The sequence below is a fragment of the Panthera leo genome, chromosome E3 (assembly GCF_018350215.1).
Source record: "Panthera leo isolate Ple1 chromosome E3, P.leo_Ple1_pat1.1, whole genome shotgun sequence".
NCBI lineage: Eukaryota > Metazoa > Chordata > Mammalia > Carnivora > Felidae > Panthera > Panthera leo.
The window spans coordinates 40,345,826-40,372,952 of NC_056694.1; the positions used below are offsets into that span (position 1 = coordinate 40,345,826).

The following is a 27,127-nucleotide window of genomic DNA, read 5'->3' on the forward strand; positions in this document are numbered from 1 at the left end:
GCCTCAGCAACTTGCCCCCCAGCACCCAGCCCTGCTGGGAGCCCTGGCAAAAACTGGCCAAGTTTCCCCAGAGTGTGAATGCCCACGTGTGAACTTGGTTCTCCTCTCGTGAGCCTGGCTCTTTCTTTCTTCCAGAACCAGAGGGGGGCCGGGCCAAGCCTCCATGGAGACTCCGAGGCCGGCCCGGGAGCATCACCCAGCCCCACTCTCGGTGAGGCAATGGGCCCGCCGCGCTCCTGGCAGCGGTGAGGGTCCCGAAGGCGATAACCCAACGCGTTTCTTAAATAAGTTAATATTTATTCCCCTTTGCTTTGCCCCCCACCCCCTTCCCCCTTCCATTAAGCAGCCAAATTTCCTGTATCAGATTATTGCAACGTTTAACCTGAATTTGTCAAAGAAACGTCCGCGAACCGCAGGGGCTTTGCTGCAACCTCCCAGCCCGGGCGGGGCCGCCAGCAGAGACGCCGGCTTATTGCACGGACCCCACTCCCTGTGGACGCGAGCGTGCCTCAATCGCCCCAACACAGATGCTGGGCAGCGGGCCCAGGAGCGGAGGCGGACAGAGGGGGACGAGGAGGGGGGACAAACAGGTGAGGACTCAGACCGTGAGCAACAGTGAAGCGTGGCCGTGGTGGCCTCGGGGACCGAGCTGCCACCAACCGGAGCACAGGTGGCCCCGAGCACGTGTTCCCTAGAAAAGTAAGTGGGTGTGAGGACGGGGCTCTGCTGGGCAGCCTCCGACTTCCTCTTTTTGGTCGTTTTCTGGTCTTTGTCCCAGGGATGCAGCGGTCACGAGGGGACCGCTGACCAGGCCTCAGACCGCCTTGGCGGAGCTGGGAAAACCCAAACCCGAGCGCACCGGCCGGAGGCTCCCAGGCCGACGGCTACCCCCTGTTCTGCTTCGTCCAGACCCGGCGTCTGCCTCCCTCTCCCTGGGCGGACGGCCTCCTGGGCTCCTCTGCCTCGGCAGGGCCCGAGCTGGGGTCCACGCACAGCCCTGCCCGGGGCCACCACCCTGCCGGGTGCGCCCCAACCCCAGTGCTAAAACCTGTGTGGCACCGTGCCCTCAGCTACACGGGCTTGTCTACGTGGTCACCCGGGATGGGGGTGGCCGGGGGGGACCCCGCTTTCTTTGGGGGGCTCTGGAGAACTTTGAGGTGCAGCCCCCGTCCCTTCTCTGGGGGGTCGCTGGAGAGCACGGGAGGCTCTGTTTTGTGGGGTTCAGGAGGCACTGTGGCCCCCGAAATGGAAGCTCTGGGTTCAGGGGCCACGCTGTGGCCGCTGTCCGCAAACAGGTCTCCGCCAGGGCCCCCCACGTCCAGCGGCTCAAAGGCGAAGCTGGGGACGGTCAGGTGCTCTGCGCGGCAGGCCGCCTGTGCGCGCCGCTCCCCCTTGGCGGCCGCGTCCGCCCCCGCCCCCTCCACGGGCTCCAGGGAGTCCCTGTGTGGCGTGGCCTCACAGGACGGGGTTCGCCGTCTCAGAGTGCCACTGCCCTCTGCCGCCGGGGGCCGCGCGGTGCCCTCGTCCTCTGCGGGGGGGGTCTACGGAGATGCAGGGGGGGCTCATCTTCTTCTTCCTGCGGGCCCCTGAGGGGGGCTCTGCCTCCGGGACCCGGGCCTTCACCTCCCGGACCTCTGAGCGGCCGTCCCCTCCTCCCTGCTCCGCCGAGGGCCGCCTCTGCTCATCCGCCTGGCCCGGCTGCCCCCGGAAGCCCTGGGCGTCGATGCCGCAGAACCCGTGCAGGTCCGGCTCACCGCCCGCTCCCGGGGCATCGGGGGAGGCCGAGGGGCTCTGCGCCGAGCTGGTGATGTGGCTGACCTCCTCGTCAGCAGGGTCCGGGGCCTCGGCCTCCTCCCCTCCTGGGGCCGGCGGCCTACCGGAGACGCAGCGCTGCCCAAAAGTGTGCTTGCGGGCGCGGACGCTGGCGGGCCTCGGGGAACGGGGTGGGGACCGTACGGAGGCCCCCAGGGACGCGTGCCTCACGGGGGTCTTCCCGCCAGGCTCCGCCCAGCCTGGGCCACCATCCCTGGGGCCGGCCATCTGCCCTTCCAGGGAGCTGGTGCGCACGGCCTCCTGCAAAGATACAGGGTCAAGTGACCAAGGAGGCCGGGCAGGACCCAGGCAGCAGCCAGGGGCGCGGGAACCCCCACCCCACCCGCAGAGTAGGACCGAGACTCCCCAGCGCGAGCGGACACGCCGTCCCCCGGCCCCACCTATGCCGAACGCACCGCTCGTGCTGGGGGCACAGCGAGGACAGAGGACTAAGGACCTGAACTCCCGTAGGCAGAGCCTGCTGTGGCCCGGGAGGCCCCGCTGGGCACAGAGCCCCCACCCTGCACAGCGCCAGCAGGGCCCGGAAGCCCAAGCACAGGGCACGTGGCAGAGAGAGGATCTGAGGCCGCGGCAGGTGGAGAGTGCTCTCAGGGTATGGGCGAGGCTCAGGGGTGCTGCGCTGCACGGGACTGAGACTAGTGCCCGAGGAGACGCGGTTCCTGGGCCCTGTACGTCGTCCCAGACTGCAGGGACGTGCCCCCCTCCCCTGGTGTCCCCGCTACTCATCTTTCAAACGGGAGAGAACCACGGTGGGGCCCCCAGGCCTGGGCCGCGGGACTCGGAGGGCTTCTCCTACCTGTCTGCGGAGCAGTCGGCTGAGGCTGGGGGAGCGGGTTGCGCCCCGAGGGGACAGGGCACCGAGGGCGTCGCTGTCCCTGGCTGGGGACGGTGCGGCCGAAGAGACCCGGAGGGAGGTACAGGGCTCCGTGGGCAGGGAGTGTGCAGAGGTGGACAGACCCGGGGCAGGCCCTGGGGCAGGAAGGTGAGAACGCTGCAGCCTCGGCCACCTGGCGGAGGCCCGGCCGCCCCGTCCCACCGGCCGCCTCCAGGGGCCTTACCTGAGCAGGTTTCCGCATCCGCTTCCGGCAGCGGGCGAGGGTGTGGGGCGGAGGCGGGCGCCACGGGCCGGAACATGTAGCTGTCGTTGGGCAGGGACAGCATCCGGGACACAGACACTTTGCGCACGACCAGGAGGCCGGGGGCGTCCGGGCTCTGTGGGGCCGCGGGCCTGGGGCGGGCGGGGGGGCCTCGCGCCACCTCCAGCTCCAGCTCGGCGTCGAGCTCGGCGTCCTCGCGGGCCTCCTTGTTGCTCTCCTCCAAGTGCTTCATGAGCACGGCCACCACCACGTTGACCAGCACGAACTGCGCCACCAGCACAAAGGTGACGAAGTAGATGGGGGAGATGGCTGGCAGGTACGTGAGGCAGTGCTTGTCCTCGCGGGCGCACTCCCGCAGCGTGTCCTGCGGAGGCAGAGCAGGCGACTGCAGGGCGCCCGCCCCCCGCCCCCCTCCCCCCCATCCCCTGGGCGCCCCACCCCACGCAACGGCTCAGGTGCTACCTTCATGATCCCGTTCCAGTTGTCCCCCGTGGACACGCGGAACAGCGTGAGGAAAGCCATGCCGAAGTTGGAGAAGGTGGCATGCCGGCTCAGGCCCTCGCAGGGGTTGTCGTCACTGCACTCTGCCGGGGAGACCCTCGCTCGGTCAGCCCGAGGGCTCTGCAGGGCGGTGTGTACCCTGGGCCCCGAGGCCACACAGGGCCACGCCGGACCCAACCGAGAGCCCTGCCCTCCCCCAGGGAGCAGATCGCGCTCTCTTGGGGAAAAGGACCCGCGCGCAGCTCGGGGGCCCTGGCAGGTGGGTGCTGGCCTCTGTGGGGGCCGTGTCCTTTCAAGGCCGGGGGAGGGGAACAGGGCTGCCTGGAGCCCCACCCCGACATGTGAGACTTTCCAGGTGGACACGGTCTGTGGGTACACAGGCCAAGCCTCCGTGGCAGCTGGTTCTGGCTGAGCCCCAGCAGAGGGCACCCCTGCTCCCCAGGCCTGCCTCTCAGGTCAGCATGCCCTCGGGCCCCAGGGCCAGGACGGACACGGCTGCCTTGTCGCAGGGCATAGGAAGCACCCCGAATAGGGGGCTGGGGGCTGGGGCACCAGCTGCCGAGTCCCAGGATCCCCTCTGGGCAGACCCTGAGCTGTGACGGCCACCTCCGCCGCCTTATAGACAAGTCCACACTGGCGGCTGCCGGAAGCCACTAAGCACTCAGTGACATCGGGTGTTTTTGAGGAGATCCCAAGGGACTGGGCTGTCCTGGAAAGCCCCACCTGCTCCCTGCCCACGCTGGCCAGAGCCTCGGGCCTGGGGGGTGGAAAGAATCCCCGGTGACCATTAAAAAGGACACGGGGCAGCGTTTGTATCCCGGGGACCACAAGAAGCGGGGAGACAGGTGCATGTGCCTGCGAGTGCGTATCTGCACGCGCACACTTCCTCACGCTCACGTATGGCCCCGTCCTCCTGGCTAGGCGTGAACACGTGTGTATCCGTGCACGTCCGTGTGTGCATGCGTGTCAGGGGTCTGGCACCACGCTCCTGCGAATGCGCGGATGCCCCTGTGTGAGGCCGATGCACAGGCGGGTCTTGGGCAGCGAGGGCTGATGGGGGCAGCGGCTGGGTGAGGACACAGATGGGGCAGGAGGCGGGTGGCCGGTGTCTGCCGGGCAGGCACCCGGTGCCCGGGGACTGCATGCGCGTGGGCGAGGCCGTGCACACTCACCGAGCCTCCCAAACAGCTCCACCCCCAGGGCAGCATAGATAAAAAACAGGAGCATGAAAAGTAGGCCGAGGTTCCCTACCTACACGAAGAGAGAAGCAGAGTGAGGTCAGGGGCAGCCTCAGCCCCCACCCGCTGGGCTCTCGGCGCCCCACCTCGCCGCCCTCACCCATGCTCCTGGCCAGGCTCCCGAGGCTGCCTTCGAGCCCGGTTCTCCACCCGTCCCTTCAGGCCCCGGAGCTCTGTGGCCCCCGGGGGCCCCTCTGCCAGCACCCCCACCTCGGTCCCTCCTCGGTTCAGTTCCTCACACCCACCCTGCACCCCGGGCCCCACCGCCCCCTGCTCCTCTGCTCCTCAGAGCCCCAGGCCACCTCCAGCCTCAGGGACCCCACTGGGGACTAGCTATGCAGACCTAGGGCGTCCTGCCCCCTGCCCAGCCCTGGCACATGCCGCATTCGGCAGGGCGCCCTGGCGTCCTGTGACCCGTGCCGCTCCTTCTCTAGCACCCATCCCCCTGACTCCTCCACCCCTGCCCCCCATCACTCCTGCTGGCACGGGCCTCAGGGGCCGCAGAGGGGACAGGAGGGGGCTGGCCGAAGGTGGGAGGGGGTGTGTGGTGTGCAGATGGCTGGAGAGGAGGGGCTGTGGGGGTGAGCGAGCGGCTGGATAGGAACGTGCTGGGCTAGCAGACGGACAGCTGGCTGGGAGCTGGACATGGACAGAAGGACACAGGGGTGGACGGACAAATAGCTGGTGGGAGGGCTGGAGATGGACAGAAGGACACAGGGGTGGACGGACAGCTGGTGGGAGAGCTGATGTACGGAAAGAAGGACACAGGAGTGAACGGACAGATAGCTGGTGGGAGGGCTAGAGATGGACAGAAGGGACACAGGGGTGGACGGACAGGTAGCTGGTGGGAGGCCTGCAAATGGACAGAAGGACACAGGCGGAGAGATGGCTGGTGGGAGAGTTGGATGTATGGACAGAAGGACATGGGTGGATGGACAGACGGACAGACGGACAGCTGGTGGAGAGTTGGGATGTATGGAGAGAAAGACACGGATGGACAGACGGATGGATGGCTGGTGGAGAGTTGGACGTACAGACAGAAGGACACAGGGGTGGACGGACGCCCTGGATGCAGTCCTCTGAACTCAGACAAGTCCTTCTGGTCCACATCCTCTGCCCACTGCATCCAGAATCGGACTGGGGGAGGTGCGCCCTGGTCTCCAGTCTTTCCCAGAGGAACCGAGGCCCAGAGAGACACAGCCCTCCTCTCTGCCAGCACAGCAGAGGCGTTCCCTGCACACGTGGGGCAGTTACCGTGGCTTTTGCAAGACCGCTGACCGTGTTAGCGAATGAATCGCATCGAGTGAGGCCCCCCCCCCCGCCGCGTCTCGTGGTCTTGGGGGCGGCTGTCATGCCCACCTCGGGGCCGTGAAGCGGACCCGGGCCCCGGGTCGAGGAGCTGCTGACCTACCTGGGGCAGGGCTTGAACCACCGTGTCCAGCAGGGCCCGCATGCCTGTGGCCATCTTGAGCAGTTTCAGCACTAGGGCCAGGAGCCGAGCATCAGTGGGGGGCGTGGGGCCTGGGCCAGTCTGACCCTCCCCTGCTGCCGGAGACCCCGGGCCCACCCCCATCCCTTACGCTCCCCGGCCCCCAGACCGAGCCCAGGGGGACGCCGCAGGGCGAGCCGAGGAAGGACGCTGGGCCCGGGCCGCGGACGCCACGGGCAGGGGTCCCCGGGCGGGACAGGCGGGCGGCCTACCGCGGGCGATACGGAGCACACGCATGATGCGGATGATGGTGGGGTTGATGGGCAGGGCCGCGTTCATCTCGATCTCCTCCAGCGTGATGCCCATGATGGACAGCAGCACTATGGCCAGATCCAGCTGGTTCCACCTGGGGCAGGAGGCGGGCGGGCTCAGGGCCCCCTTCCGGCGCCCCGGCTGCGTCCCATACCGCTACGCGGCAGGACCGCGTCGTCGGGCCTCGGGCCGGGACCACGGGGCGCAGGGCTGTGGCTCTCACCCGCCCGTGCCCCAAGGGTCCTCCAGGCTCCGGGGCCCGCCCCACACACCTGTCCTTGAAGAACCTCCGGAACCCAAAAGCCACCAACTTCAGCACGGCCTCAAAGACAAAAACGATGGTGAACACGTAGTTGCAATACTTCAGGGCCTCGTCCAGGGACTGTGAAGAGAGCGTCAGGCTGCAGGGCCCGCCCGAGGTGCCTGTGTGCCAGCCCCACCCCCCTCCGCCCCAGCAGACCCTCGTCCCTCGGGCCTGGCCAACAAGCCCTTGTATGCAGGGCAGCGCCTGGTCTGGCGGCGTGGACAGCCTCTGGGCCGAGGGCACCGGTCCCTCCCAAGCCCAGACCGCTGGCCCAGCCTCAAGTGGACCCCTACCCACATCCCAGGACGTGGCCATGCCACACCCGGCGTGGCTTCAAGGAAAGCCACGTAGGTTCAGGGTGGGAGGCTCTGTTGTTCTCGTCCCTTCCTCTGCAGGAGAAAGACGGCTGTCCTTTCTTTGATGAAATGGGGACGCAGACCAGATCAGGGTGAAATAAAAAGCCGACTGCCTTCCCCCTGCCCGTCCCCTTCCCAGCTGATGCCTGGGCAGCTGGATGTTCCCACAGACAGCACTACTGGGGGGAGGGCCCTCCTCATTTGCAGATGGCACCATGGAGGTAGAGGGGGAGGGCCCCCCAGGGCACACGGCCCAGGGAGGTTCAACCAGTTCTAAAAAAAGGAAAACAAGGACGCTTTGCTCAAACCATAGCTTCACGTACCCCACCGACCCCAGCGAGGGCTTGGGAAAGTCTGCAGACGTGGGACCCCCGCCCCTGGCTCTGACCAGGTCCACCCCGCTGAGCGTCAGACCCCACCAACGGCCCTCCCAGGGCTTGCGTCCTCGCCACTGGTCCTGCGGACGGCGGTGGGGGGCGGGGGGAGCGGGAGTCCCCAGGCACTGAGCCCCACCTTGGGCTGGTTGTAGTGTTCCATGGACATGGTGATGACATTGACCCCGATGATGAAGGTGATGAAGAGGTCAAGGTAGTGGCTGGTGCACAGCGAGTGGATGGACCGGCGGGTGGGCGAGTAGTCCGCATAGTAGGGCCGGCGCTGGGCCTCTGCAGGGAGAGGGTGCCGTGAGCTGGGGCAGGGGGCTGCCTGCGCCCCGCGGCACCAAGATGGCCCCGTTCGTCTGCTCGGAAGCTGCGGTGTGCAAGCTGCTGGGGAAGGGCCTTGGGCTCAGACACGGGGGTTTGCGCGAGCCTTGGGGGAGAGTTTCTCCCCAGAAAGGGGGGACCATTTGGGGCAAGAAGTGGCTCCCTGCGCGTCCGGCTCCTGCTGCCGGCTGGAACCACGGGAGGGGAGGCCTGGGGGACTGGGTCTCAGGAGCCTGTCGCCCATCTGATCAGGGGGCCCCAACCCCAGGGCAGGGCCTAGGAGTGGGCCTGGCAGCCGAGACCCCACCTGGGCCCTGCCCTGGGGCCCCGCTCAGTCCCCACCCTGCCGGGGGCTCCCAAGCTGGGCTTCGTCGTCGGCCCTCCTGGGCTGACAAACACCAGTGCAAACGCCCTGACCAGGAAGCCTGAGCAGACAAGGGTCTTCCCGGGCGGCAGGGTCAGTCCATCCCCGACCCCAGCCGCCACAGGGCAGGCTGGCCTACCCCCTGCGCTCTCTCTCTCTCGTTCCGGGCATGAGCTGGCCCCGGTCGCCAGGCCCAGAGTCCCTCCCTCCTCGTCCTCCAAGGGGCCAGTGGCCACCGCCTGCTGTCTGGGCTCTGCCGGACCTCTGGTCCATCTGAGGTTGATGGCCACGACCTGGGGCGGGGGTCATGCGTCCTCCAACGGTTCTGCCTGCACTAAATGCTGCCTGCAGTCACCCCGTTAGAGCTTATTGGTGTCGGCTGAGCACCAAGTGAAAGCACAGCTGCCCCCACCGCACACAGACACACTCCTGGGCCACAGCACCCTGCACAGGCATGGCCAGGGTGGCAAGAGCTATGGCGGCCCGAGCCAGATGGCCCAGGGCCTGGGAGAGCAGGGGCTGCTGGGAGCCGACCCCTCCCCGGGACCCTCATGCTCCCTGGGCTGGCGTGCAGTCACTAGAGAGCTTGGCTCAGCTCACAAAGCCAAAAATGCAAACAGCCGGGCGGGGCAGGCCAGTGCCGGGGACGGGGAGCGGCCACAGATTGGCAGGTGCCCCAGGACGCAGCAGAGCTCCAGCCATGCAGGCAGCCAGGTGGAGGGACGAACCCGAGCTTGGAGACCGCAACACGGACACCAGGCAGGTGAGCCAGCGGATCTTCCCTCCCGCCGATGCCTGGCGCCCACCCCCCAGCCATCCTGGGCCCACCCCGCGATGGACCCCAGCAGGCCCGGCACCAGCCTGCAATGTCCACCCGTCCCCATGGCAGCAACAGAGCAACGGAGCCCAGGCCAGCCCGTAGCCCCGTGCACTGGCTGGCCGAAGCGGGGGGCGCTAAGACATGCAGGGCGGGGGGCAGATACCTGGGCTGGGGAAGGTGCCTGGAAAGACAAGGAGATGGTCTGAGCTGGCCTCGGGGGGTGGGGCATGGACACTCCACACGGGGCGGGGCAGGTGGGGACACTCAGCAGGCCCCCTCCTGCAAGAAGCCCTCCTTGCTCCCCAGCTGGCTGGGACTCCCCTAAGACCCTGTCTGACTGACGGCTTCGCTCGCTCTTCCCTCGGGAAACGGACCTGCCCCTGTGGCGACGGGCGCTGGAAACCGGGGGTCTCGTTCGTGTCCTGTGCCCCTTGGGAGAAGACCCCCGCGCCACCTGTCCCCGGCGCCCTCCCCTGTCCTGGCCCCTCCTTGGGGGGGGGGGGGGTCCGGCCCCCACGCAGGCCCAGGACGAGGCGGGGCACTCCGGTCCCACCACGGAGAAGCTGCTGGGGCCCGCGTGGGAGGGAGACCCGGCCGGAGCCGTTCCGCAGTCCCACGGGCACGGGGCTCCCGCGGGTGGAAGGGGCCCACCCACCACCACCCGGAGCGCCTTACTCCTGCGTTTCCTCTCCAGGCGCCGCTGCCGCTTCTCCTCGCGCCGCCGCGCCTCCTCGGCCTCCTGGTGCTGCCGGCACTTGTGGAAGTTCTCCACCACGACGCCCACGAACATGTTGAGCACGAAGAAGCTGACGATGAGCAGGAAGGAGATGAAGTAGAGCAGCATCCACGGGTTGTGGTTGGGCACCGGCTGCGGCACACAAGTGACACATGGGTCCCCGTCCTCCAGAGGGCACCTGTCCCCAGGACGGCCCACGCACGGCAGGATCTGAGACGGGGCTGCCTGGGAGAGCTCCGGCCCCACACGGCCGCGAGTTCCGAGGCCAAAGGCAGCCTCTTGGGGTCATGTTGCCCGAGACAACCCAGAAGACACGGAGAAGTGGGTCCCGGGAGGCCAGGGCTGCCCCCCCGCCCCCCGCACCTGCTGATCTATGCCCACGGCGTCCAGCCCGTCATACATAATGTTCACCCAGCCGTCCTTGGAGGAGAGCACGAACAGGGACATCAGCGCCTGCGGGGCCGGAGCAAGGGTGGTCACCACAGCCCTGCCTTCACCCCGAGACACCCGAGGGACCACACGACCCCCCGCTGATGGTCTCCGGCGCAGACAGACCTGACCGTGACTGCCGTCCGGGGTTTCCGTTTTTCCCAGAAGGAGGAGGGCAGCCTGCACCCGCTGCCTGCACCCCATCCCTGCCCTGCCCATCCCCCACCAGAGCCCCGCCCCGCCCACCTGGCCTAGGTTGTCGAAGTTGTACTTTCGCCGGACCCAGCGGTAGCGCGCCGCCTGGCACTCGGCCTTGGTGGAGATGTTCCTGGTATCGGCGCCTTCGCAGTAATAAAACTTCCCCTTGAAGAGCTGACCAGGGCGTCGGGGTCATCCGGAGGGCCCCGCCTCCTGGCTCCCAAGGCGGCCGGGACTTCCCTAAGACCCTGACTCTGACGGCTTTGCCTGCTCTTCCCACCGGGTCGGAACTCACGGGGGCGGACCCACGAGTCCACCAGACCCGCCCCGCACAGCCCTCCCAGGGCTGCCGGGCTGCTGCTGACCACAGACCACTATCCCACAGCCGGGACACCCACGGGCAAGCAGGGTGCGCACCTGCACCCCCAGGATGCCGAAGATGATGAAGAAGGCACAGCAGATGAGGACGATGTTCCCGATGGGCCTGAGTGACGATATCAGAGTCTCCACCACCAGCTTGAGGCCTGGAGCACGGCTGATGACCCTGGACGCAGAGCAGGGGCCCATCCTTGAACCCAGCCCCCAACCCCCATCCCCCATGCCCCCCCTCCTTCCCACTTCCCTGACTCCAGGACCCGCCCCTCCACAACCCCACCCCCACCCGGCAAAGGCCCCGCCCCTTCCCCCACTCCTCCTCTCCCTGCCTCCTCCTTGACTCCAGGCCCCACCCCTCCCTGGCTCGGCCGAGGCCCCGCCCACCTCAGAGGCCGCAGCGTCCTTAGCAGGCGCAGCACTCGCAGGATGCCCAGGATCTTGGCGCCACCGGCGGAGGCCATGGCTACCACGATGTCGACCAGGGACACCAGGACCAGCAGCCCGTCCAGCACGTTCCAGCTGCTCTGCAGGTAGGCGTGATCGCCGGAGACCAGGCCCAGGGCCACCACCTGGGAGGCGCAGAGGAGGAGCCCAGGTGGGGGGCACATTCAATTGGGGGCTGGGACAAGTACAGAAACTGGACACTGCTGGGCCCGCTGGTACCTTCACCATCATCTCAGCCACAAAAATCGCCGTGAAGATGTAGTTGGAGACGCTGAGGAAGACACGCTCCTGCAAGGACAGGCTGGTGAGAGGGGCCGGCGGCACTCAGCCGTGCCCCCACCCCCCCGGGCCAGAAGGGCGCCTCACGGTGCTGCTGGGGTCGATGTCAGGCCTTTCCAGGGCGATGGTGATGCAGTTGAGGAAGATGAACACCAGGACGATGTGATCGAACATCTTGTGAGCGATGATCTTCTGGCAGGAGACCCGGAACCTGGGCGGTTGGGCACGTGAGGCAGCGTGACCCGCTCCAGGGACAGCATGGCTGCTACAGCCCCAGAGAAAACAGCTCCGGGCGCAAGAGACCCCGAGGCCCAGGGACGCTCACTGCGTAGAGGGAGCGCAGGAACCCAGGGGGCGGAGTCAGCCCCTCGCCGCGTGCCCCTCACCTGTTCTGCGGGGAGAAGAGGTACAGGGCCCAGGGCTCCCGCCTCCGACACCACGCGGGCTTGTAGGGCTCCAGCACCTTGCGCAGGCGCAGGCAGCAGCTCTGGGGGCAGAGGACGCAGGTCCTCAGGGCCCCTCCCAGCCTGCCCCCGCCCCCCACCGCGGGCCCTCCCACACTCAGGGCCCGCCTCCTCCTCAGGCCCAGCCCCATCCTTCTGTCTCTGGGGTCCCAGCAGTTCCAGCCTGGTCCTCCCCACCCACTGACAGAGACCCCCGCTGGGAGTCCAGGGGACCCCTCCCCCAGCTGGCCCCCATCCTGCAGAACCACCCTGAAAAAGGGCCTCACTGAGAAGGTGGCCCTGCCCTCTGCATCTGAGGAGCTGCCTGCCAGGGGCTGACCTGCTCAGGGCTCGGAACCACCCCTCAGGTGGGCGCAGGGTCGAGCCCGGGGCCAATCTGCTCCAGGGCTCCGGTGGATGAGCTGAGGCCGTGTCCCGGGACGGCATCAAGGGCTGCTCAGCCTGTCCTGCTCTCCCCACCCACTTGTCTTGGGGCACCAGGAGACCCCACGAGTGACGTGCCCTGGGTCCCCGCCTCAGACTCTGCTTTGGAGAACAAACCCAAACAGGAGGGAGGTGTGGAGGACGGCCCCGCTCACATTCTCCACGTCGTCGTCATACTCGGCCAAGTCCTCCTTGTGGCTGTCGATGCGCAGAAAGAACTCACTGGGCAGGGCGAGCACCTGCCCGTTGCAGTCGTGGAACTTGCTGGGCAGCAGCGCGGCTGGCCGCGGGGGCCGCAGGTCCAGCGTGCTGCGGTGGTCCAGGGACTCGGCGCGGCGCAGCGGGACGGTGCGCGTCCCCGGCGAGGCCCCCGCCCCCGGCCTGCCGTCCTCCGCCTCCTCGTCCGTGCTCCCCTTGCCCTCCCCGGACAGCAGCGACTCCCGCTCCCCGCACTGGCTCCGGCGCTTGAGGCTGGGTGCGCGGCCCAGGCTGTTCCAGCTGGAGCGCCGGCTGCTCCAGGCGCTGTTGGGGCCCCAGTGGGCACAGGGCGAGCTTCGGAGGCTGGACTGTGTGTGGGGGGGGGGGGGGGTGAGGAGTGAGCAGGGCCAGCCCCCCGCCGAGACATCCCAGGCCCTGGGCACCTGGCCACAGGGGCTTTTCCTGACCAGCTGCATTACTACTAACGCTGTAGACGGCATCTGTCTGTGGATCACCTCCTGTAACGCGCACACAACCCTACCAGCGAGCAGACTGCGTTTTCAGTGGTCTGCCTGTGGCACAAAGCCGGTCAACGAAGAGCCTGAGACAGCCAGTGAGTGTTGGGAGTGCTGAGTTGGGCTGGGGCTGGGGCTGGGGCTGGGACTGAGTTGGGGCTGGAGCTTGGGCTGAGCTGGGCTGAGGCTGGGGCTGGGGCTGAGGCCGGGGTTTGTGCCGGGCCCGGTTGGGGCTGAGGCTGGGTTGGGGCTGGGATGGGGCTGGGTTGGGGTTGGGGCTGAGGCTGGGGCTGAATTGGGGCTGAGTTGGGGCTGAGCTGGGGCTGGAGCTTGGGCTGAGCTTGGGCTGACCCGGGCTGAGGCTGGGGTCGGGCTGGGGCCAGGGCCGGGGCCGGGTTGGGATTGGGACTGGGCAACTTTGACCGTTCTGGCCTGGAGAGCAGGTAGGGGTGCTTATCAACAAGCCTGGCACCAGCACTGGGCCAGACATCCTCAGACACTGGTAGAGCTGCTCGGTGGGCCCCCAAATCAGCTCCTAACTGGCCACCGTTGGACTTGTACAACTGTTGAGCTGCTGTCTCAGAAGAGACAGGGGTTTTGCCTCTGCCTCCTCGCCCTCTCCGCTGTTACTCACTTCTACCTCCCGGGGCCAGCACGACGCTGCCTGTCCCCCTCCCTCGGTCCCCAGCATCCAGGCTGGATGAATCAGGCCGCTATGCTGCTGCTCGGCTGAGTGCTTCTCGGTGATGGCCACACTACGTCCCATCTTCCTGCTCTGCCTCGATGTTCCTGCGTGTACACGCCCCGCCCACCCCTGGCTTCCCCTCGGCGGCTAGCTTCTCCCACTCTGCCCCCCCTACCCGCCCCTCCCCTGCCTTCTGGAAGCAGGGTGGACTGTGTCTGCTGGGGCGGCGTTTCCTGGGTTTGCATGGGGAGACCCCGCCCAGCTTCTATCATGTGTCCCCCCTACCCCCCGGCTTCTATCGTGTGTCCCCTCCCTGCTGTCCCTTTCCTTTGCCCTCCAGAGGTATGTCCTGTGCTCTACCGGCTTTTGTCTTTCACTTCGGTCGGGAAGATGAACTGCCGGGGAGGAAGGGATCGCCACGCGCTCCCACGTGTGCTCCGCTCCCGCTCCGTCTGCAAGAGCTGCCGCTCTGGCTCCACGTACGGGAAAACGGAGCGCCTGTCTCCTCCGCTCGGGGATGGGGACCCACAGGGTGGGACTGGACCCACACTCATACTGGGAAAGGCCCCAAGGACCCGCGTGGGTGAAGCCTGGAGCCGGGGCAGGGGAGGGTCCCTACCAGTGACTTCTGGTCGCCTAGCTGGGGGTCCACAGAGCTGCTGCTGCCGCGCCTCGACTCCAGGAGGCCGGGGGCCGGGTCCAGGTGTGGGGAGCTCTTGGGGGTGGGCATGGGCGTGGCCGCTGTGCGCATGATGAGGGGAGGGGGCAGGCTGCCTCGGCCCTCCAGGTGCCCGTTGGGGGTCACTGCCAGTGGGTACATCTTCACCTCTGCAAGACAGGAGGCGGGGATTTGCACCCCCAGAGCTTCCAGGAAGCGAACGTGCCCCCTAGAACTTGCCCACGGGAGCCCGTGCTAGGCCAGGATGGGGTGAATGGCACCCCCTCGACCCCCATGGTGCAAACGCTCACCCGTCGCCCGGGCGTCTGGGAACTTGTCAAAGTCCTCCTCCAAGTGGGCGGATGTCTTGTCCTCGTCCGTGTCGGATCTGTTGGCGTCACCCTGTGCCCGCAGACAGAAGACACACGTGAGGCTCCCCTGGGACAGGAACCATCTGCATCAAACACCCCCACGCAGGCCTCCTCCCTGGGCTAGGCTGGCGTGGAGTTGGGCATAGCCGGGAGGGCTCGGCCCGAGATTACTGCCAAGGGCAGGTGTGGTGGCAAAACGACGCTCGCTCTCCATGTCTGTCTGGTGGGATGCCCGCCCCTCACCTCTGCCTGAAAGCCCTCCACCAGGATGGCCACCAGGAGGTTGAAGAGTACATAGTTGCCGAAGGTCATCAGTGCCACGAAGTAGAGGGCCGCCCAAGAGGAGGTGGAGGCCATGCCGTTGTAGAGGACAACATTCCAGTCCTCCTGGGTGAGGATCTGCGGAGAGGGGCCGGTTGGGGCTGGAGATGCCGGGGAGCCTTGGGGGGCGGCTTCACCGCACTGGCCTCAGACAGACCAAGGCACATGCTGGGGCTTCCCCGAGCAGGGCGGGGGGTTCTCCCGGGGACCGCCGTTCCCGTCAGGGGATGCCTGCCCACCCCGGCTGTACCTGGAACACGGTGACGATGGCCCACAGCAGGGAATCAAAGTTCTTCCTGTCGGGGACCGTGTCTCCGGTGTCTGTTGTCAGGCTGAACTTGCACCCGAAGAGGTGCATGCCCAGGATGCTAAGGGCAGGACAGGATGGCAGGGAGGCGGGCAGCAAGTGAGCAGGTGCAGCGCCACGTGGCCATCCCTGCCCCCAGGGGTTGCCCTTCCACGCCTTCCCCATTGGCCCAGTCCCCAGCTTCCTGCTTTACAGGGGCCTCCCTGCCGGTGCCCATGGCCTAGCCACCTCCATCCTACAGGTGGGAAGACGGAGACCGGGGTGGGAGAAACCGGGGCCTGTCTCGCTCAGCCTGCCTGGGCCGTTCTCTGCCCCAGCCCATCCTTGAGGCTTGACCCCACGCCAGGCTGGCACACAGTGGGTACTCAGCACACAGCAGGTGAAGGCTGCCCCCACTCCTTCCCTGATTTCCTTGGGACACAGATCCTCATCCATCCATCTGGGGGTCCTGCCCATCCCCCCACCCGGCTGCGAGCCTGCAGAGTGGAGCCCACTCTGGGGTCCCACAGGTCCTGCCAGCACACGGAAGGCCAGCCAATGAAGTTTGAACAGAGAACCAGTGACGGAGCCTCCGCAAACAGGGGGCAGAGCGGTGGGCGGAGCGGTGGGCAGGCCGTGCCCGGCACGCGTCCTGCGCTCCAGGTCCCGACCACGCAGCCCCGCAGAGGGGGAGGACGGCTCCCCGGCAGCCGGCCCACCTGAAGATGAAGATGAAGAGCATGAGCAACATGCAGAAGGTGGCCACGTTGTCCATGGTCTTCATGAGCACCACCAGCTGGCGCCGCAGCGCGGGCATGAAGCGCACCAGCTTGAGCACCCGCAGCAGCCGGAAGGTTCGCAGCACCGACAGGCCGCCGTCCGCCTGCCCGACGATCTCCCAGACGCTGCGGGCCGGGCGGCGGGTCAGGAGTGGCCCGCGTTGGGACCACGCCCCCGCCCCCGCCTCCCCAGCGCCACGCCCCCTCCTCACGAAGACCACGCCCCCGCCTTGCCCCCCCCCCCCCCCCCAACACACACCCCCTGCCATGCCCCCCGGCCCCTACTCTTCCCAAAGCAGGAATGCCAGCCCGGGAGCCTCAGTGGCTGAGGAGAAGTTAAGCTGTGTCAAGGCGACTAGAGCCCCGCGGGGGGGGGGGGGGGGGGGGGGGAGTGCGATTCGCCATCTAAATAGCTGCTGTCGCTGGTGGCTGCCCGCCCCCAGCAGCTGCCAGAACTTGGGCTCTGATCTGGTCAGAAACTTCTCCATCCGGGGCCCTTTCCCCATCCTGTGCCTCTCACAGCGAGCTCTGCCTACCTCGTCTGCTCCCACTCAACCCTGTCCCCGCCAGGGGGGACCCCCTTGACTCCCGAAGGCCCTGCTTCCTCCTGGGGGAGACAGGTATCCCCAGATTCTCCCACTCCTTCCCATGTTGACGCCATGCAGCAGATATCCCAGAGGGAAGCTGGCCTTCCTTGCAGGCACGGAGCCCTGAGTGGACTCCAGCCAGGAGGCAGAAGGGCCGCCGAGGGTCTACGCTGTCCCCACAGGCAACGGCTCCACCACATTCTGGAAACATTCTGAAACGTGGTGGACTGCGTGCAGCTGGCAGCGCCAGTAGGAAGGGACCTGGTCCCAGGGAGGGGACCCCGCCCTGCGCACGATGTGTGACCCTGTAGCCTGCCAGAAACACTGCCAGCAAGCCCTCTCCCTCCGACTGGGGCTCTGCTCTCGGGGCGGGGCGGGGGTGCGGTCCCGGGCCCCGTGGCCCAGGCGGGAGACAGGGGACCACCTGATGACCACGATGATGCCGTCGAAGATGTTGTAGGGGTTCCGGATGTAGCCCAGCGGGCCGCAGGCCAGCAGCTTCAGCAGCATCTCCAGGGCGAACACACTGGTGAACACGATGTTGCTGATCTCCAGGGCGTTGGTCAGCTCGTCAGGCTGCGGGCAGTGGGGAGGCCGTCACGCCCCACCCACGGCTCCCACCCCTCCGAGGCAGGAAGGCTCCCTGCCCCCAGGAATCTGAGCGCGGGCTCAACTACACTGATGCAGCGGCTTGGAAGCAACCTCACTGGCTGCCATCTGGAGGAGGAAGCGGATCCCAGCCTGCCTGGCCCTCCCGCCCTGACCGTCTCTGGCTCCCCTAGGCCCTGCCAGCATGTCTGAGACCGGAGCAAAAGGAGGCCACGGGAACGTGGGGACACCAGCTCCAGGGTAGGCGTGGGGGACCTGCCTTGCACCTGCTTCCCTGGCGTCTGGGAGCCTTGCATACCCCTTCTTGCTGGCAGGAGGTTCCAGAGGTCTTCTTACTGGGGACCTGCTGACTTATCTGTGTGTGTGCCTGAGCTAATGTATATGTTCCCACGCACGTGAGCACGCCTGTGCACACACGACACGTGTCTATACCCGTGTTCCCATCTGCACGGGTAGGTCTTACACATGTCCACATGCACTCACATAACCACACACACCGGCGTGTGCACGTGTCCACGTGTGCAGAGGCTCTTCCTTACCAAGGAGTCCCCTGAAGTCTGCTCACGTCCCTGTCCTTGGCTCTCACCCTCCCGAAAAGAGCCTCCCCACACGGGGCCTGCGGAAAGCCACCACTGCTCGGGTTTTCCCTAAATCCTCCAGAACGAGAAAAGCCGTGTAAACCCCTGGAAAAGCCTGAAGGATGGGACACGAGGAACTCCATTTGGTCACCCTGAGTGAACCAGCCTGGTCCCTAAAGAGGACGCCTTCTCCCTGTCAGACCCGGCTGCCGCCCTTCCTGCAAAGGCCTCGGTCCAGGGCGGGGGGGGGATGAGGAGGGCTTCAATGGCTGCTGAGGGGCCAGACAACCCCATCACAGGCTCCCAAGGGCCATTCTACACTTTGGGCTTCCGTGGCCACGATGAGCATCCCAGAGGGCCTGGCTCACGGAAGGGGAGCCCTGATCTGCGAGAGCTGAGCCCATCCTCAGACGAGCCACCAGGTGGCCTGGGGAACGCCCTTGGCCTCTGCTAGGTCTGTGGTGCTCTCCGCGGACCCCAGATGGGTAGAAGCTCCACACGGGAGGCACGGCGCGTGTCCGTGCTCACTCGATGAGGACCCAGTCCCAGACAGGGACAGGAGCGTTTGTCAAGCGACTGAGCAGCCACCGTCCCTGGCCCCGCCCCCACCCTCAGGTGGGCCCGCGGCCACCTGCCTGCTCGTGGTACTCGACGCCCATGCTCAGCGTGTTGGTGAGGATGGCCACCATGATGCCGCGGTTGAAGTACTTGCTGTCCACGATCCGGCGCAGTTTGCCACCGAAGGCGGCCCAGACGCGGCCCGGCCCGCCCCGCTCGCCCGGGGCCGCCCGCCGCCGCGCCCGCTGCCGCGCGCTGCCCTGGCCTGGCGCGTCCACCGCCGCGGGGGGCCGCATGGGGTCACGGCGGTCCCCGTGCCGCACGTCCTGCGTGAACTCGTAGACCCCGTTGCCTTCCGAGCCTCCGCTCTCAGAGTCGCTGAGCTCGAAGTCAGGGTCCTCCGGCGCGCTGGCACAGTACGGGCAGCTCTTCAGTTCACAGGTCAGCGTGCCCGCCTGGGGGCTGGGCAGGGGGCAGGGCACGCTCAGGCCCGACAGGCGGCTGGGGGCCCGGCCCAGTCCTGCGGGGGGAAGGACGCGGGCGGGGTCAGGCTGCCGGGCCGCCCCTGCGGCGGAGGCCTCCGCGGGGTGAACGGCGCACGCGCGCACACCCGGGTGCACGCGCGCGCACCCCGCGCTCACTCCGCCCACACCCAAGGGTAGGGGCTCGAAGGAGCAGAGCGGCCGATCGGCCCCACAGCCACGCCACCCACGCAAACAGAACGCGAGCCACGGTCTCAGACTTCACGAGACGTAATTCATCGAAGCGTCCCGAGTCACTGCTATCTGAACCTCCGTCACTCTGACACAGAAGAGTCACAACTGTCGCCAAGAAGCCGTGACACCGCTCTCCTGTGCTGAGTCTCTGGGACCCAGGGCGGGCTTCACCCCGACTTCACCCTGCAGCTTCAACCGCAGCTCACACTCCCGGGAGGCACCCGGCGGCCCTGCCCTGCCTGCTCCGGATGTGCCGTGGCCCGCACCCTGCACGCACCCCCTGGGAAGGCCCTGCAGTCTGCAGGGGACCTGGTGTCCCTCCACCTGCCTATCCGAGGTGGGTGCCGCGGAGCTCCAGTGGGGAGGGACCGTGAGTGTGTCGGGGGACATCCCCGGGCCCTCGGGGGCTCCATGATCTCTCCCTCCCTCCCCCTGCCCCAGCACCCCCACCTAGAAGGGGACCAGATGCTCTTCCAAAGTGGTCAGCCCTAGACATGGGCAGGTGGTCCTTCCTGGGGCCGGGGGTGGGGGAGGGGGGCGGCAAAAGGACACAGGCTTGAGGTTTGAGGAGTTCTGTCAGCCTCAAATTCTCACACCCTCGTGGGCAAATGCTGGTGTGGCACTTGCACTGAGGCTACGTGGGGCTCGCTATAGACCAGGTGCTGTCCCCCTGCCACCGGTCGTGTCACGGCCCAAGGGGCCCGGGGCCTCCCCGGGGAGCACATGGGCAGGGCAGATGTGAGAGTCCCGCCTCCTCTTGGCTCACCGGGCCCAGGTCCCACCTCCTCTCCACAGGCCGGGCCCGGGGTCCTTACCGTGCTCCCCGACCAGATGCTGGATCTTCTCGTAGGGATCAGGGCCCCTCAGGCTCAGGGGGCTGTGCTCTCCGGCGCCCGGAGGCCCACCGGCCCGCTTCCCCTTGGGCCCGAGGCCGGTGCCGCCTCTGTTGCCGCCCACCGACGAGGGCAGGATGGTGGGGTAGTTCATGGCCCCCAGCCCCGTGGCCAGCTTGAGGCCGGCGGCGGCCGCGGCCGCGGTGTGCGCCACCCGGGCCCTCTCCTGCGGCCCCTCCACGTGGCAGTCCGCGTGGTACACGCTGTGCACTGACTCGGCATCGGGGGGCCCGCGGCCCGGCGAGGGCGGCGACGGCAGCGCTCCGGCCCGCACCAGCCTGGTGTCCTCGGGGCCGGGCCGGCGCGGGCTGCCGTGGCTGAAATGGTAGTGGTGGTGGTGGTGGTGGTGGTGGTGGTAGACCAGGTGGTGGACGGAGGCCGCGTGCCTGCCCGCGCGCCGCGGCCGGCGCCCGGGACCCTGGCCGTGCAGGGCGCCGCCGGGGTCCACCTTCTTGCGCCAACGGCTCTGCCAGCGGGCGTACAGGCGCAGGCCGCGCCTCTTGACCTTGCGGCAGACGTGGCCCACGTACTTGAGCAGCTCCTCGTAGCAGCTGCCGGGCTCCGAGAAGCTGGCCAGCGTGCTGTCGTTGGACAGGTAGCGTGCGCGCTGCTCCCGCATGAGCTGGTTCTCCCGCTGCTTGGTCTCCGAGAACTGCGTGGCGATCACCACCAGGCACAGGTTGATCATGAAGAAGGAGCCCACCTGCAGCAGGCGGGCAGGGGTGAGCCTCCTGTGGCCCGGCCGCTGACCCAGGCCGTGGGGGAGGGGGTCACGGGCTGTCGGGGTCGGGCGGGGTGCCCCTACGACAGAGACCGAGCCCCGGGGGGAGACGCCGGAGAGCCACCGCACGGTGGCCGAGGACCCAGCTGTGAGTGAGGCTGGTGGGAGCGCCCCAGGATGGGTGGGGTCCTTGCTGATGCGACGCCGAGACCCAGCACCCACCGCGGGCTGCACGGACCCTTGCCCCCATCTGCGCACATGTGGAGGACACGGCGGCTGGCGGGGTGGGAGAGACCCCCCCTTCCCGTCACCTGCACGGCTCGCCCCCTTCCCCACTCGCTCTGTTCCCGACGAGACCCTCTCGACCGTGGCCACCGCCCGCCTCTCCAGGGCGGACCTTTCCAAACCCCTCAGCTTCACTCCCTCCGTGGCAGGGTCACCATGCGATGCTCTCCTCTGCTCACACTTGTGGTTAGAAACGAGGCAGGGCGTCTGCCTGTCTCTGTGCACAGCAGGGTCTTCACAGACCCTGCCTCGGACACCACGATGTCTGGAGGCCCATCTCCACCGTAGGGAGCTGTGCCTGGTGGGGCACCTACGCTCCAGAGAGCCATGCCTTTGGGGCAACCTGTTCTGCGGGGAGCTGAGTCCGGAGGCTCGTGAACACCGTGGAGGGCCGTGACCCCAAGACACGGTCCAGAGTCTTCTGCAGCCTCCAGACGGGACCTGGCCGTGGGAGGGCCTGACGAGGCCTCCCGGAGGTGCGCTTTCTCCTCCGACCACCTCCCGCCGGGAGCTCAGCGGAAGCCCCCCGGCCCTAGCACGGGCAGCCCTGGGTCTCTTTTGCTCTGGCCCGCCCTGCAGCTCGCCTAGTGCAGGGTCCCCGAGGGAGTCAGCAGAGGCTCGGATGGCGCAGCCTGGGGACGTGGCGACGTCCACCGAGAGGGGAGTTGAGGGGTCTGCGGTCAGCTGTCACGACACAAGGGCACCTCCACCCGCTAGCGCTGGCGGCCACAGACATCCTGCCCAGCCCCCAGGACTCGCCCCGTCGCCCACACTCACGATGATGAGCAAAATGAAGTAGATGAAGTTGTAGAAAGAGTGGGCGTCCATGACGTAGTACATGATGTCCACCCAGCCCTCCAGCGTGATCACCTGGGGGGGCAGGCGGCTGCACACACGGATGGCCCTGGGAGGGTGGCAGGGGCCTCCTCGCCTGCGTCCCCTCGGGGCCCACCGTGGGGCCGGTAGGGCAAGTGAACCGACCCCCTGGGGCCCCCCCACGCTCGGTGCACCCCCTCGATGGGGAAACCAAGGCCCAGGCCCTCGGCCGCAGAGCCGGGACCCACCTGGAAGATGGCGATCCAGGCGTAGCCGATGTTGTCGAAGTTGATGGCGCCATTGTGGGGGTTGGAGCCGCCCGAGCGGCACACGTTGTAGTACTGGTTCCAGTTGATGCAGGCGTTGCGGCCCGCGCCAGCCACGCCCTCGGCCTGCGGCTGCCCGTAGGCCTCCCAGCCCAGCGTGCACTCCACGCGCAGCTCACGGCGGCTGGGGATGTGCGAGCACTTCTGCATGCCGTTGTCCCGGCGCGAGGAGCATATAAAGGGATTGTCCTCGCCCTCCTCTGTCTGGTAGTACGGCCGCAGGAAGGTGAGGTTGTTGTTCCTGCGGGCGGGCGGGCGGGAGGCGCAGAGGCAGAGAGGGAGACACAGAGAGATGCGGAGAGATGGGGAGAGAGAGACCAAGATACGCAGGAACACACACAGAGACAGACACAGAGAGAGAAAGACACAGAAACAAGAAAACAATGAAAGACAGAATTGGGAAACATGAAGGCAGTGAAAGAAAACAGGCGGACAGAAACAGTGAAACACAAGCGGATTAGCAGAAAAACAAAACCACACCTAAAAACAAAGAAACCAGAACCCCAACCAGAAGTAGTCTAGAAAGGGCAAGTTCCTAGAGCTTAAGGCTGGAGAGGAAGAAGCCCTCTGGGGGTGGAGCATTGGGTGCTAGACTGGAAGCGGACTGGGGGCGGAGCACTATCCTAGGCTGGGGGAGGAGCCTGCTGGGGGTGGAGCATCAGGTGCGAGGCAGGAGGGGGCGGAGCCTTCTGGGGGCGGAGCATCTGGGGCTGAGCTGGAAGGGGAGGAGTCTGCTGGGGGCAGATCACTGTCCTGGGCTGGAGGAAGGAGCCTGCTGGGGGCGGAGCATCTGGGGCTGGGCTGGAAGGGGAGGAGCCTGCTGGGGGTGGAGCATTGTCCTGGGATAGGGGCAGAATGTCAGGTTCTGGGCTGGAGAGGGAGACGCCACCTGGGGGTGGAGCATCAGGGGGGGCCGGGCCACAGGGGGAGGAGCCTGCTGGGGGCGGAGTCTTATCCTGGGCTGGGGGCGGGGCACTGCCCTGGGCTGGGGGAGGAGCCTTCTGGGGATGGAGCATCAGGTGCCAGGCAGGCGGGGGAGGAGCCTGCTGGGGGCAGAGCATTGTCCTGGGCTGGGGGAAGGAGCCGGCTGGGGGCGGAGCATCTGGGGATGAGCTGGAAGGGGAGGAGTCTGCTGGGGGCAGATCACTGTCCTGGGCTGGGGGAAGGAGCCTGCTGGGGGCGGAGCATCTGGGGCCGGGCTGGAAGGGGAGGAGCCTGCTGGGGGCGGAGCATTGTCCTGGGCTGGGGGCAGAACGTCAGGTTCTGGGCTGGAGAGGGAGACGCCACCTGGGGGTGGAGCATCAGGGGGGGCCGGGCCACAGGGGGAGGAGCCTGCTGGGGCGGAGTCTTATCCTGGGCTGGGGGCGGGGCATTGTCCTGGGCTGGGGGAGGAGCCTTCTGGGGATGGAGCATCAGGTGCCAGGCAGGCAGGGGAGGAGCCTGCTGGGGGCGGAGCATCTGGGGCTACGCTGGAAGGGGAGGAGCCTGCTGGGGCAGAGCACTGTCCTGGGCTGGGGGAAGGAGCCTGCTGGGGGCGGAGCACTTGGGGCTGGGCTGGAAGGGGAGGAGCCTGCTGGGGGTGCACCACCCACAAGAGCCCTTAGGGCCACCCACCTGGCAAAGGTGCTATCCAGAAAGCAGCGGTTGCGAAGCAGACCAGCCCAGAGCTGTACGCCCACGATCCCGAAGATGAAGAAGACAAAGAAACAGAGCAGAAGGACGTTCCCAAGCATGGGCAGTGTGTCCAGCAGCAGCGTGACCAGGATCCGCATGCCTGCAGGTGGCAAAGAAACAAGTCAGCAGGGCGGTGCTCTCCTGGGGTTCCTTTAGGCGCCCACCCCTCCTGTGGGCCCTGCACCCTCCAGCTGTTCATACATGGGTATCAGCGACTCGGGGTCCGGGGAACCTGCACTGTGTCCCTACACATTCAGCGGGCGAGGCACAAGGACCCCCGCGGATCAGACCTACATAAAGGACGGTAGGGCTGTGGGCCTAGGTCTCGAGGCTGATGGGTTCCCCCCACTCCTCCTGAATGACTGCCAGAGCCCCAGGGGCCCCAGCAGCTCAGGCTTTGGGCTGCCTCCAGCCCTCAGGAGCCTGGGGTCTTGCAATGGGGACAGGGCTGGGAGCATTTCTTTCCGTGCTCTGCGGGAACCATGCAGAAATGGGCCCTGCACTGGAGGGAGGTAGGGGGGCCGCACGGACACCCAGGGCACGTGGTGGTTTTTCCAGAGAGAGTTTTGAAGCCCTTGTTGCCTGGGTGCTGGGGGCTGTGAGAGGGTAAGTTAATTAATCCAGTCACCCAAGCCCTGTGTGCCCTCTACTCACTTACACCTGTCCCCTCCCAGACCTGAACAAGGGTAAGACAAGCAAGGGCCAAGGCTCAGGCAGCAAACAGTACCCTCGGTCAGGGGGTGGGGGAGGGGGCAGGTGCCGAGGCCTCAGAGCAGCACCTGTGAAGTGGCAAATGGCAGAACGGGCACCTGGGGTCACAGGGGGTGAACCATAGCCAGGAATGGCATGGAAGTTTCAGAAGTGGCAGGGAGGAAGATTTTTTTAATTTTTTTTTTTTAACATTTATTTACTTTTGAAAGACAGAGAGAGAGCACAAGCAGGGGAGGGGCAGAGAGAGAAGGAGACACAGAACCTGAAGCAGGCTCCACGCTCCGAGCCACCAGCACAGACCCCGACGCGGGGCTCAAACTCGCGGACCGCACGATCATGACCTGAGCCGAAGTCGGCCACTCAACCGACTGAGCCACCCAGGGGCCCCAACGGGGAGGAAGATTTGTGGGACACGCAGCCAGACATGAACTGGCTCAAAGGGCCACAGATGTGATCCAGGGATCAGAGTGGACCCCAGGAAGCCAGTGAGATGCAACTCCGCCTAGGGGAGGTGTGCAGTTTGGGACAGGGAAATGTCCCCAGAGGGAGGCCAGGCTGCTGGGAGCAATTCTGGACACTGCAGACATTTAGCCTGAAAAGTGAGTTCTGCAGAAATGGGCCGTGTTGTGGCTTCCCTGCTCTCAAAGGTGGACCCAGGTGAGCAGACTGCGTGGTGGATGCCAGGCACCGAGCTGAGAGCCACACACACCAGCTTCCCTCACGCTCACAGCCACCTGGAGGGGGGGGGGGGTACCACTAGTGTCCTGCTGTTACAGTTGGGAAAACCGAGGCTCAGGGAGGTCAGTACCTTTCACAGGCTCACACAGCACCTGAGCCCCACCTGAACCCTGAAGACAGAGCCAGCTGGGCAGGCAGGAAAAAGACCCAGGGGTCCCCCAGCACAGCACAACTCCGTGACACCTGCCCTCTGGTGGAGCTGACGGGCCCGTGGCAGGGGGGGTACTGGTCCCTGGCGGGGGGGGGGGGGGGGGGGGCACACCCTTCGGGGGGCTGTGGGACAGGCCTGGGTGCCGAGGCCGCCAGGACTCAGGCCTCCCCGCTGGAGAGGTTGTGTGCACACGGTACGCGCAGACCCGTGCACACACACGTACACACACGCCTTACGTGGTACCGCGGGCACTGCCCTCCTGCCCAGGAAGAGGAACGGCTGAGTTCAGACGCGACACCGGAAAAGACTCAAACCATTCCCCCGCATGGGCAGGTGACCTGTGTAAGGGCGGGCCGCTTTCCAAACAAGCACCCACGTGACTTCCCGGAAGCTTCTCTACGCTGTCCTGAAGCACCAGATGCCTCTGGCAGAGACAGGACCAGAGAGAGTCAGTGGCATGCCCCCAGTGTGACCCAAATGTCGTGCACATGAGAAGCCCGAGGCCCAGAGCGTCCGGTCACCCCGCCACACTGTGGGGAGCCAGGACCCCACACTGCCTGCCTGTCACACCCCAACATGGTCCAGGACGGCTCTGTTCTCCCCAGAAGGGGCAAATCCTCCAGGGCCCTCCTCCCCCAGGACGAGGGTCTGTGCTGGGGCCAGAGAGTCCAGAAGCAGGCGGTGTGCCCTAGGGGACCCTTGAGAGCTGTCAGTAAGGCCGGTAGGACACCCAGTCCCGTCCCACGGAGGGATCACTTACTGGGCACACGGTTGATGGCGCGGAGGGGCCGCAACACGCGCACCGTCCGGATGGCGGAGAGGCTCACGTTGTGTCCGTCCAGGGAGTACTCCATCATGCTGGTGGAGGGGCAGCAGGACACAGAGGCTCAGGGGGTGCCCACAGCCCCGGGGACAGAGGTGAGCACAGCCCTTCTCCAGGGCACCCGCCAGCTGAGGCCAAGAGGCCCAGGGCAGGTTGACCACACGTTGGGGGCCCGGTTCCTGAGCTGTACGCCGAGCCTCCCCGGGTCACCACTGGGGCCCCTTACCGCTCACCCCATCTGCCTGTCCTGCCACCCCCACTGCCAGCACAGGGAGCCCCAGGACCGCGTCCCACTCCCTGGCAGAGGCTCCCCACCCTCAGCCTCCTCCCAGATTAGGCTTTGCGGGGGGGGGGGGGGGCCTGCAGAGGGCACCGCCCATCCCCCTTCCTGGTGGGCCCCAGGGGCTCCCAGCCAGGCTCGGTCAGGCACTGGCGCCACCGCGGGGCAGCCCTAGCTTTGGGGGCCAGGGGGTCCGTACCCCGCCATGACGATGAAGAAATCCAGCCTGTTCCACGTGTCGCCCAGGTAGCACTTCTGCCCGAACAGCCCCAGGGCGACCATCTTGATGATCATCTCCACCGCAAAGAAGGCGAAGATGAAGTCGTCGAAGGCCTGGCGGGAGGCGGGGCCTGAGAGGCGGGGCCTGGGAGGCGGGGCCTGCACGCCCGCACCCAGGGGCTGCCCCCGCACGCCCGCACCCGGGGATGCCCACCACGGGCCCACCTCCAGGATGCTGCAGCGCTCCGACTGGCACTCGACGTCCTCGCAGGGCCGGAACATTCCCAGGGTCACGCAGTTGAGCATGATGACCAGCATGCTGA

At 67.0% G+C, this 27,127-nt stretch overlaps 1 protein-coding gene across 1 annotated transcript; it reads right to left on the reverse strand.

The window, feature by feature from the left end:
* Positions 1-338: 338 nt before the first annotated feature.
* Positions 339-27,127, reverse strand: CACNA1H (calcium voltage-gated channel subunit alpha1 H). Its single transcript, XM_042921846.1, is given in 34 exon segments — positions 339-1,538; positions 1,540-2,073; positions 2,630-2,802; positions 2,892-3,294; positions 3,393-3,514; positions 4,604-4,682; positions 6,081-6,151; positions 6,371-6,504; positions 6,683-6,792; positions 7,584-7,735; positions 9,122-9,139; positions 9,634-9,826; positions 10,058-10,147; positions 10,370-10,495; positions 10,739-10,865; positions 11,081-11,265; positions 11,360-11,428; positions 11,507-11,630; positions 11,806-11,906; positions 12,462-12,872; positions 14,324-14,532; positions 14,674-14,764; positions 14,977-15,132; positions 15,305-15,422; positions 16,060-16,245; positions 17,131-17,282; positions 18,529-18,971; positions 19,983-20,763; positions 21,844-21,936; positions 22,131-22,449; positions 23,823-23,982; positions 26,243-26,340; positions 26,785-26,918; positions 27,030-27,127. Coding segments are annotated over 34 exon segments (6,723 nt in total). The 5' UTR covers positions 27,123-27,127; the 3' UTR covers positions 339-1,070.